Raw genomic sequence first — 12,071 nt, 5'->3', positions numbered from 1 at the left:
GTTTCGTGGGCGACACGCTGGAAAGACCGGCTTCAAGTTGACGTTGAAAGGCGTTTTTCATACCCGTTTTACTTCCGGGTATGAAAAAAGTTCACAAAAATAACTAATATTTCATAAATAAATGTTTTTTTTAGTATTCCAAAGGTAATATATGATCATATATATGGGTATAGTTTACTCTGAAAGATGGAAGAAAAGCACGGGATGGCCACTTCATGTTCTGTTTTCCTGTTAGTCCCAAAACATTCCAGTAGTTCTGTCTTCATTGATACTCTCAGTGTGTCTGGTTTTAGTTCATTTCTGTCGGCTCATCTGCTCTGGTTTGTCCCTCTTCTGATTCTCACTTGGTTTCAGGTGTTCCCTGAAAAGAGTTTGGACTTTAGCAAAGTGAGAGGACGGCTCTGTTCTCTGTTACCGCTTCGTAGTTCACACCTGTGAGAATGATCTCCACCGAGGTGAATGACAAAACATTATTTTGCAAAACTGAGCAAATCACCAGCAGAAATGTAGCTTTTTCCTCTTTTTATCCTCATTCTTTTCTGATCTCGATGCCAAAATGTCTTACTCCTCTCGTCTCTTCCCTCCCCCTTATGCCTCTCCACTCTTGCTAGCTGTTAGAAGTTATGGTTTGTGGCTGGTGAGTTGACAACGCTACAGCAGAGGGCAAGATAAGGCTGTGACCTTTCTGACCGAGGATGGAATGAATACATTTACTAGCCGTGTGATGGGGGCTGGAGCGGCGGAGGGGAGGCACAGGAGCGAGATGAGGGGGCGGAGTGTGCTCTCCCTTGGTACTTGGTGCCCTGACCACATCTGCTGTATCCATAACAAGGGCTTCAGGGGGAGGTGGATCGTCTACCCCCCGGGCTACTATTGGATGATGTCCCAAAATGAAGGCCTCTTGCAGTGAGGCCACGATTCATCAGCCTGAATAAATCTACGTGCTTATGTGAAAAGGAGGGAAGGAGTAACAGCACAGACACATTCATGCTAACACTTCGGTTTGTCTACTGTAGTGCTGTCGTGCGATTCCATTTCCTGGTGTAATTAATTAACAGGAACCTTCAATAATTAACCAATTAAGTCTATTTCCAACCTAACCTAAGAATTGCTGCAAAAACTTCATTTTGTTGTTCCTTTATTGAAATTTGGGAAGGGGCTGTTCCCCCTCATGAACATGAGGAGCCACTTGTTTTTGTGGATTGGAAGGGGCTGGTCCTCAGGTTTTTAGAGGAATGCTCAGAAATGCATGAATGGATCAAATTAACACTTTGTGCTTGTTTTTCATGGGGAATAAACATTAAAACCTTAAAATATGGATTTTGATTGACCCTTTAAGATTTTTTTAGCATTACAAAAGCACAAATGTATCTTATATTTGTAAATGTGCCTGACAAATGTAGTTTACATGTAAAGCAAACCCATTTCTATGTATGGACGTTACAACTTAAACATACTTATGAAATGAATGAAACTGTATTGAAGCAGAAAAAAGGGTTTCTATCAAACCCATGTTACTCCAATTATTATTATTTTTTGTTTCATTATCTCTTTTTTAGTGTAATTTGTTTCACTCGTAGTCAAATTTAACAGAAAAGAATTGAGAAATGTCTGATGTCAAAGGAATCCCGATATAAGAGGCGATGTTAACTGCGAGTTTGACTCTGTTTGCATCCGGGTCTCCCTTCTGATCATGTGTGTGTACACTGAGGTTATGGTTTATCCAGAAGCCCAGTGGCAAAAGCAACCTGCTGCCAGCGTCGACGGTTCTCCCTCAGAATGTGTGTGAATTGAGTTCAGAGGTCAGTGGTCATGGGCAATCAAGAGTAAATGGAGCCTGTATAACATTAGAAAAAGAGCTTTAGAACAAAGCCGAGGTTATAGTCAGTGTGTGCTGCACGCTGACTATAGCACAGAAAACAAACCTTTGCTGCTGTTACAGGAATTATCAATGTTTCTGTCAAAGTGTGACCTCAGTGATGGGCCTTTTCCTTAAAAGAAGGTTGTGTCCTTTTTAGAGTTAAAAATACTGTATGGGGTGGTAATCAAAACGTGCAGTTTGTGAGTTTTAAATGCTACGGTCACAAATACATCTGCCATCACGCTGGGTAGGTACCAGCAGGATCTTAAAGAATTCGTGCCACCGCTTGATATTTGGAAAAATTGCTGCCGTGGTCACAGATGTAGACGGGGAGCGGTCAGGCCGGCAGCAGCTCTGGTTCCACGATGTGTAAATGTCTCCGGATGGCGGCCGTCCATATCAAGTGCCACCAACCACGACCCCCACCGCTAACCTGGGGGTACTGTAAAAATGGAAACATTGGATAAAATAACAAAAGTTCTGTAATTTGTTACATTTAAAATATTATTTTTGATCAAATTAAAATTTAAACTGAGTAAACCATCAAGTCAAACTTTTAATTTGATGAAACCTAATCATTTTAAATGAAACAAATTACAGAAGTTTTGTTCATTGATCCAACGTGTCTCTTTTTACAGGGTATACAAAAGGCGGCCGCTCTACACCACTGGTCATTCACAACTCAGATTTTGAGCACACATTACTTATATGATCTTTGCAATTTACAAATGTACACATTTTAAGACAACTTGCCTGTCAAGAAACACAATGTTATGTCTCCTTAGTATTCTTCTTAACATCAACTGCTATTCGTCAATACTCAGGTCTCTGAGTCTTTGCGGTGCACTCGCCACCATGAGCAGTTTCTGCTGCATCAGTGCAGTCTCTGCATTTGGACTCAAAGGTGTCAGGATCGCCAGATTGACGTCTGATCATCACCGAGCACCTGACCCATGTCAACAGCCCCCGTTGAGATCTACTGGACGATTTCTAACAATTGGATGGTGGCAGTGGGACGGCAGCACATGTGCATGGGGGGGTGGCAGTCTGAAATCAGCCAATCATCAGAGGATTTTGGAGACTTTGGAGACCCTCCCATCAGTCATTTATCGCTCTGCTGCCTTCCTACCACAAGTTTGTAGTTATGACACAGACAATACGCTGGGTGGGGCCACAAGCTTCCTGCTCCGCTCCATTCTGATCATCCACTTGCAGACAAATAGATCCATGAACGTCTTTGTTTTCCTGGTCAGAGCTGGAATCTGGATCTAAAAGAAATAACTTGCTGCATCAACAAGCTTATGTTAGCATGAACTCACTGTTTATCTGTGAACCAATCAGTCTTTTTGGAAAATCTACTTCTAACTGTATTACAGTTGTGTCCACCACATGTGTCTAAATCTGATGTTTTCTTTTTTGGATTTTTTTTTCTGGCTTGTATAGCAATGGAGGGTAAACTAGGGTCATATGCAGCCCATTAAACTGAATCTATTTTAGTAAATTAGGTTACGTCAAACATTTTCTAACGTGCCAGATAACCAAGAAAAATTTTGGTAAGAGTGGTTTATTATTATTATAATAAGCTTAAAGCATAAAAATGGATTCTACACCAATGCTTTCATGCTTACTTAGTACAAGGAGAAAAGGGATTAAAGTGCAATAACGCTATAACGATGGACCATGTTTCATTCTCTTGTCTTGTATTTTTAATTCACATAAACTTCAACACAGGCTAGGTTTTATTTTGAAAGAACCCTCAATATTTGGGGTCTGAAATGTGCAATATGTGAATAATAATTAAACATTTTAGTTTTATAAATTCAACACATTTACAGACAGAACATATCAGAAACATTTTGACAGATTTTGGCAAATCATATGGTGAATAAGGATGATCCTGTGTGATGCAGGGAAAAAGGAAGTCACATGAACCTCTGTCAAAATGTGTAAACTATTTCATATGTCTTTATGTTTATGCTTTATTTAGCAAAAAAAAACAAAAAAAAAAAACAATTGTTCATTGATATTTATCACTATAGCATAAATAACATAACATAAATTCAAATCTGCATCTTATTTTTCTAAAGGGTGCAGTCAGACTTTGTGGCTCTAACTGAGTTGTTGTCAGTGAGAAATCAACTCAAATTGCTCTTTAAGTATTGAAAGTTGCAGACCTCTGGTCCATGTACTGTAGAGTAAAATAGAAATTTACAATAATTTTTTGGTCAGTTAGAAACTGGACCAAATGGCTCTTTTAGCATCAGAGGTTACAGCCCTCTCCCATAGATAGTGACTAAAGAAGAAAATTGATCTTAGTTTAGGTGCAGAAAGTCATTCTGTGTTTCTGTGGTGTTGGAAGATTTGTTGTTTTTCTGACGTTCATGTGTATTTTCCTAGTTGGTCAGTCATGTTCCTGATCATACCGATACCACCTGAACGCAGCATTTCTCTTTTCCCTGAAGGACATCAACTTATTGGTGCAACTGGCTTTAAAGGGAGAGCAAACGGCACCATTTTGAAATAAAAACTCCTAAATTTTTAGTTTGAAATGATTTCCAATCAAATTAAAGCATGATTTTGTTCAGACTCCATGTTATTTCCTTCTCTTAGGAGGTAGATGATCTGGAAACGCAACACATTTGCTCGCACATTTCGGACACCATGCTCACTACTTTACTTTTGCTTTACTAAACGCCGGACATGATGTCACTGATTTTAAGAAGTGAAAATCAAATCATCATCAACAAAAACATCAAACAGTAAGAAAGTCAAAGTAGGATCAAAGAAATTTGAGTGTTTACATGTTAAATGAGGGGGTGAGCGGTGCAACTGATAGACTTCCGCACAGAAAATGTACCCACAATGCATGCTAGCTTTTTTGCAAAGACTTCTGGGAAATTTCTAGCACACTCAATTTTGGAATAAAAGCAAACACACTATTTAGTGCTCCATATAGGGAGGGGGGAGGGGAGGGGGTGTCGGACATAGCATATGTCTCTTGGGTTGTGAGTTCCCTATTTGGTTTGTGACTTTTTTTTTTTTGGTTGTGTGTTGTAGTAGTTGTGCTTTCCTGACTTGTTGTAGCGCCCTCGGGCTATGTGGCTTTGCATCAAACCTGGCAACCCGGAAATCAGGCTGGATTTAGTGAGCCCCGGACAGAGCAGTGTGTCAAGAAACGTCTAAAATGAAGGGATGGATGTGTTGTTGAATTTGATAAAGAAGAGAGACACGCAAAAATAACGTAATTTACAATTTTGTATACATATAAGAGGTTTATAATAGAATGCGCTCCTATCATTAAAGATTCATTACATATTCTTCCTCTAAGACTGACTGAAGACTCAAGCTGCTGAATTTGGGGAGTCTAGAAAGAGGATTCATATGAGAAGTTTTTGTGGATGGACCCGCCTGGCCTTAACTCATTCTTGCATCATCATAAAACATCATTCAATCCACCACCACGGCCAGAAAGAAGCCATAACACATTAGCATAATGCAGTGTACCCTTATGCTAATCTTCCCCGTACTCGTCCATGAACAAGAGCCATTTTCCTCTTTACATTCATTCTTTCTCCCCATTCTGTCCTCGGTGTGAACAAGTGCTTCGCACCAAGCCGCCGTGTCGAGGGCTGTGAAAGATTATGGAAACAAAATAGGCTCTCTTAAGTCCCCCGAGCTATTCAGACGGCAGTGTGAAAGTCTGTGATTGCAAGAGGAGCAACAGAAGCACATTACGGCTGAAATGACACCGCTCTCCTCCTCTGAGGGGTGTAAGTTACAGCGAAAATGGGTAGAGGGAGGTGAGGGTGATCAATGTGTGTGGGGGGGTTCAGACCCCTTCTTCGTCTGCACTGACACACGTAGTTCCTTTTGAATTTTCCTGGCCGTGTGTGAATCACAGAGGATGACTTGATTACTTTCTGCATGGGCTGGAGCCAGAAGCAGTGCAGACTGAATGAATGAATGAATGAATGACCGACCGAATGACCGACTGAATGAATGAATGAATGAATGAAAGAATGAATGAATGAATGAATGACCGACTGAATGATTGAATGAATGAATGAATGAAGGAATGACCGACTGAATGATTGAATGAATGAATGAATGAATGACCGACTGAATGACCGACTGAATGACTGACTGAATGAATGAATGAATGAATGAATGACTGAATGAATGAATGACCGACTGAATGATTGAATGAATGAATGAATGAATGAATGAATGAATGAATGAATGACCGACTGAATGACCGACTGAATGATTGAATGAATGAATGAATGAATGAATGAATGAATGAATGGATGAATGAATGACTGAATGACTGAATGAATGAATGAATGAATGACTGAATGAATGAATGAATGAATGAATGAATGAATGAATGAATGAATGAATGAATGACCGACTGAATGACTGAACAAATGAATGAATGACTGAATGACTGAATGAATGAATGAATGAATGAATGACTGGTTTGATGACGTGTTTACTTGATTGATCAAAGAGATGAAATAGTTGATCTTTTATCTTTTTGAGGTTAGCTTTCTAAATGTACTCTTAACTTGTGCAGTTTAAATTTAAAAGAGAGGCCATATGAATTGATGATAAAAGGCCTATCATTGTGTAACAGCAGCAATCTTCTCATTCTCTTCTGCTTTTTTCTTGATCATCAACATGATGTTAAGGCCTCTCATGTCAGGAGATAATATACTGAAGATGGATCCTAACATGGTAGGGTATGCACTTTAGATTGCGTTGGCAGTTAGGTCACACCATTGACCATAAGACTGAGTGACTCCTCCCCCTGGCGATCCAAACAGGAAGTGGCCGCTGGCTCCAAGAAGCCTAAATCCCATAGTCTTATATTACTCAGTTATTCTATTTGTTAGAATAACAGTTCTTGCTCTGATACCTTTTTAACAGGTTCTCACTAATTCTAATGTCGTGTTCACACTGGACGCGGAAGTGCAGCGAAGTTGCAGAATCCACTTCACCTCCATCAAAACACTAGAGATGTCTGTTTTCTTGTTCTTGAAATTATTTTAGAGAAGTTTTGAGTTTCTGGGACTCCTAACATCCAGAGTGAAGAGGATCCAGAAGTGTAAAAACGTTGCGTTATTTTGACACAGTGCTGTATCCTGTTGATGCTTCTGACACGGTCAAACAGCGCCATGATGATTTTCCCTCACTCCACTGCTTCTATGAGTATGAGAAGTCTTCCTTTTCCTTCTGTAATCCACTGTGACCCTCTTGGTCCTGCTGGTGTTTAGGCTGAGGTTGTTGCCTCCAGACCATTTCATTAGGAGGTGGAGCTCCTCTTTGTAGTATATCCTATTAGTGTAGACGCTGAGTCTAGAGCTGCCAGGAAAGAGTTCTAGAGGAAGACCAAAGAGGAGGTTGATGGATGAAGATGGCTGCTGCTGTTTCCCAACCCTGGTCCTCGGGGCACACTGTCCTGCATGTTTTCCATGTCGCCCTGCTTATGCACACCTGATTCAGCTCATCATCAGGCTCAGCAGAAGCCTGACAATGACGGCCATCAAAGGCAGGTGTGTTTGAGCAGGGTTGGATTAAAAAAATGCCGGACAGTGTGCCCTGAAGACCAGGGTTAGGAAACACTGGAGTAGAGGATGCAGGAGACAGGGTTAGATGGGGGAAGCTGATTGGCTGTGGCGACCCCTGAAGGGAAAAGCCGGAAAGGAAAAGAAGAAGAAGGTAGTGGCAGGTCTGTTTACAGTATTTTTGTATTTACTCATAAATGCAGCAGAAATATAAAATAATGAATGATATAAATATAGTGAAAAACATTAGGACAGTAGTGAGAGTGTTGCGTGCAGCTGTCTTGTGAGGACTAACACCTGAGTGCAGCAGAGTTCAGAGAAACACAGAGAATTAACTTTAAGGTTCTCATGGACTAAAAAAAATGTGAATCCAAATCAGTTATGCATCCATGTTTGCTTCTTCCTTCTGTCCTTCAAGCAATTAATGAACACTTGAAATGAACCAATTTCTATTCTAACGTATTGCCTGGTTTGCATCAGACGCTGCAGCTCAAACTTTGCTGCTATTGGCCAGAAGAAAAAATCCTTCAGACGTCATTTCAGATTTATGCAGTAAAAGAAGAACAAGCCTAAAAAAATATGTTAAATAAAAAAAGAGGATCTGAAAAATAATCTATTGTCTTTAAAAAAAAGCTGGATTTTAACATATGTGAATTATTTACCACCAAAGGAGTCAGAAAAGAGACAGAAAATGACACAAACATTAATATATCTGTTGATACTTTCTTCAGATGTTTCTATTTAAAGAAAATAAAACAAAAACATTTTAACATCTTTATCATTACAAATATCAAAGCTTTTTTTCTTTTAAGTGGTGGATTAGGTTTAGTTTGTAAAAAAAAAAAAAAAGAGTTTGAGGTTAGGTTGTTTGCAGAAAGTGTCCCTTGGTGGAAGTTACAACAAGAGACTCATCTCATAATATTTAATCATATTTATATTTCTCATTTTGTTGCAGTGTAAAACATTACTACTGAATTTTAAGTAATATTTTATTCAATACTTATTCAGTTTCCTAATGTTACACTGACTTTATAGACAAAATGTAAATTGTTTAAAGTTAGACTATCATAGTAATAGAAAAGGAATCCAAGCAAAGTCTAATATTTGTTATTTTAAATTTTTTTTTTTACTTATTATTGTTTCTTTTCCTGAATATAGAACCAAATTTGCTGCTTTCATGAGTTGTCCTGATTTTCCAGCTGTCTGACCTCATGTTTTAGAGAGAGAAGTCTATAAATCCAGATGACATGACTTAATGTCAAGACATGAATGTAGTGCAGTTGGAAAACAACTTGCACTGTATTGATCAAAACTCCAAGTCAAAATTCATAGTTCATACTTAAACAGATCAAACTGTAGCTTCGGAAATCCTATTTGTACTAAAGGAAGCCGTTCTTCAACAGAATGAAAGACACAAACTGCTGCCAACCTTTAGGATTAGACTGCCATCTGCTGGACAGCTGGATGCATTACGCACAAGCTCTTTAAAGGGCCTGTGCTAGGGGTCTGCAACCTGAGGCTCTGGAGCATCATGAGGCTCTTTTATTCCTCTATTGTGGCTCTTCTGCTTCGAAGAAAACGTGAAACTTAACTAATATATTAATTTATGTTTAGATTTTTGATATGTCAGATAGACCTAACTGATTAAAATGATAGTAAAAGGTTTAATCTAGTGTCAGAGTGGTTTATAATCAGAGTGACATTATCTTATTGCATTTACATGTATTGATTTCAAAGTAATTTGATTTCAAGTTTTTATTAACTAGTAAAAGAAGAAAAAGGATGAAGGAACTCAAAAGTCAATGATGGAAAATCTCCTGTTTCTTGCATTTTTAATTAAAGTAAATTTGCTGGAGCTGCAGGATCTGATTAAACACAGGATGTGCTTTATTTTGAAAGGAACTATTGTCAAAAGTGAAAGAAGTTACATTTGTTACATACAGAAAAACTCAATTGTAGACAACATTTAAAAATGAATTTATAAATGAATGGCTTTATGGCCACAAAATCATAGCGTGTATTTTTCTAACTTTGAGGTGAAACTTTGCGGAGAAAAGTGGCTCGTCAGAATCGGCTGAAATTATGGTGCTAACAATTAAAACATTACAGTATGTTAACAATTTTGTTTTCAAGCGTCACCTGTAACCCCTCAAGTGTTACCTGTCTAATCTAAATCTAATCTAACACCAAAGGTTACATGAAGACAAACGTCCCAAAAGTAAACTTGTAGATCGACTGAAGATGCCGTTTCCTCATGATTTTTGATGAGGCTGCTGTGTTTTTTTCACTGGGTTTTCATGGACTCCACTACATCCTCGGATGCCGGTTCTGCCTCCCTCTTGCTCTCTCTCCTGGAGCTGCGGTTTGGAGTTCCATTCAAGACGTTCTCTGACATCTGCAGCGTCTGGAAGTGTTTTCTGGATCCCAGGAGGGAGGGATTGTTCACTAGGGTGTACAGCAGCTGCCACCGGATACAAATCCTCCGACTGCTGGTCTTCTTATCGGTACTGTTCTGGTGAATCCCTGAAAGCACCAAGGAGAATAAGGCAAACTGAGCGAGCGGCCTCTGGTCACTCGCAAGACGGCGCCAGAAACAATTTGTAGCTGGAAGTGGAAATTTCTCAACTTTAGGAAATTCTCTTAAAAATGATATTTGAGCTTTTAAATGTGAATAAACTGAAACAGTTCAGTGTGGAGATGAGCTTCAAATAGGACAGAGAACCTTCGTTTCTTTATTTCTCTCATGTAAATGATAACAAGTGTTGAGATTTGAATAACTACAACCATTTAAAAGCTAGAGCAGACAATCTCAGATGCTGATGAGGAGACGCGACTTTGGCTGTCGTTGCCATCCTCGTCTTTACCAAAGCTCTGAAACCAAAGCAGTGAGGACCGCCCGTCTTCCAGCCACATGGGGGAAATGTAACCTAAAACTCAAGTATTTTGCAACACTTTTAACATTAAATGTTTGAGCATCTAAAAAAATGAAAAAAAACTAAGAGCCACATTTTTTCTCTGTGGCCAGATTGTCTTGAGCTGAGCATCAAAAGGGTCTAAAAACATCCTTCAAATGACAAAATATGTGTTGGACTTTGAAAACCCTAAGTTACATTTCCAATATTTGTTCTCTGTTTGTCCTGGAGTCTTTATGGAATCCAGAACAGCTCGACGTCCTTCACATACACAACGCGGGGCAACAGATTATTTGTCAGTCACACATCTGCAAACTGTCTCAGATGATCACTAAAGACCTTTACTTTTTTAAGTGTGACAACTTGTAGAATTGATGACAAACTCACTTTTTGTGTTTCTTCTTTTGACTTGCAAGCAAAAGCATTGCATTGCAAAAAGCATTTTTTTCATAATGTAGGAGATATCTTAAAAAATAAGTTCATTCCGCTCCATTCTGATGCATCCACTCACAGACAAACAGATCCATGAACGTCTTTTCCTCGTCTGATCTGGAATCTGGATCAAAGTTTTACAGCTGGATAGTTCTGATATTTCTCACCGTTTTTGCTGCAGAGCTAACGTTAAGTTGGGGGTGTAAGCTAGCAGGAGAGGGTGTAAACAGAGAACTCTCAGTTATGGGTGATGGGTAGGGACAGGTTGCTTTCCTCTAACAGCACAACTCAAAGGGGAATTTGTAATACACTCCTGCCGCTCTGCAGAAACTATGTTATTGAAAATGACACAAATTTTTAGATTTTGGCTAAAAACAGCATCATCATGATTAAAAGACCACTGGGAACACTATTAAAAGAGCTCAAAAGAGGATTAGAGTGGGTCTTTGGGCTTATTAGTGTAAAAAAGAAAAAAAAATAATAATTTGCAACCAAAGCTTGTAGCTGTGATGCAGGCTCTGGGAAGACAACAGATTTATGGGTCTATTAAGGAATTATGCTTATATGTCTGTATTAAACATTTTTGTAGATTTTAACAGGTAACCAAACACTAAACCAACATTTTTTGCCAGTTGACCTCTATAAACGGGGCTTTAAAAATGCTGTCTGGTGATCATACCCAAAAGCAGCGGAGGTCGCCTAGAACAGTGGAGCTCACTCCGCTAGCTCAGAGTGGAGGAAGTCGCTCCGCTACTCCGCTAGCTTACTTGCTAAACTGGTCCTTGGAAAGCTGGCTGTCCGGTAGACAGAGAGCCGCTGTGGGATGGGGAGGCAACCTGCATAGGCCTCCTGAACCTTATGATTTGTTTTTTTTGTTTGTTTTCATTGAGACAATAATTAAAAAGATCCTACAGTTACCTCAAGCTAACCTCGCTGTCACAGTCAATCACAGATCCAGACCACACCTCCCCCGCTAAGCCCGCCTCCCCTAGCCCTGCCCCTTTTTTGCCTATTTAAAATCCGGGCTGTGAGTGGGGTCAGCCTGGTTACGCTTTTACCTGGAGAGACATTGAATTGTTTTTGGCAATCTGACTCCTGCCTTCACCTTTCAGAGTGTCGTTACATTTAGGATTACATCGTTGATATTTTTAGATTAACAAGGCAGTTTGTGTTCTGTATCCACTGAACTCTTCCTCTTCTTTCCTGAAAGAACTTCAGGAAACAAACATAAAATATTTGTTCGATGGTTATTGTGAGCATAGAGTTTGTGTTAACAAAACAAGTTAAGATCTTTCTACC

At 39.4% G+C, this 12,071-nt stretch overlaps 1 protein-coding gene across 1 annotated transcript in view; it reads right to left on the bottom strand.

Moving 5' to 3' along the window:
• Positions 1 to 9,712: 9,712 nt before the first annotated feature.
• LOC112138908 (receptor for retinol uptake stra6) overlaps positions 9,713 to 12,071 on the bottom strand; it is a 13,302-nt gene continuing 10,943 nt past the window's right edge. Inside the window, exon 6 of the mRNA XM_024261569.2 lies at positions 9,713 to 9,951. Coding sequence (XP_024117337.1) covers positions 9,713 to 9,951 — 239 coding nt within the window. The remainder of the gene's footprint in view (positions 9,952 to 12,071) is intronic.

This window comes from Oryzias melastigma, unplaced genomic scaffold (genome assembly GCF_002922805.2).
Source record: "Oryzias melastigma strain HK-1 unplaced genomic scaffold, ASM292280v2 sc00267, whole genome shotgun sequence".
Classification (NCBI taxonomy): domain Eukaryota; kingdom Metazoa; phylum Chordata; class Actinopteri; order Beloniformes; family Adrianichthyidae; genus Oryzias; species Oryzias melastigma.
The sequence above is the reverse complement of the archived record's forward strand: the minus strand, read 5'-3'. Positions and strand labels throughout refer to the sequence as shown.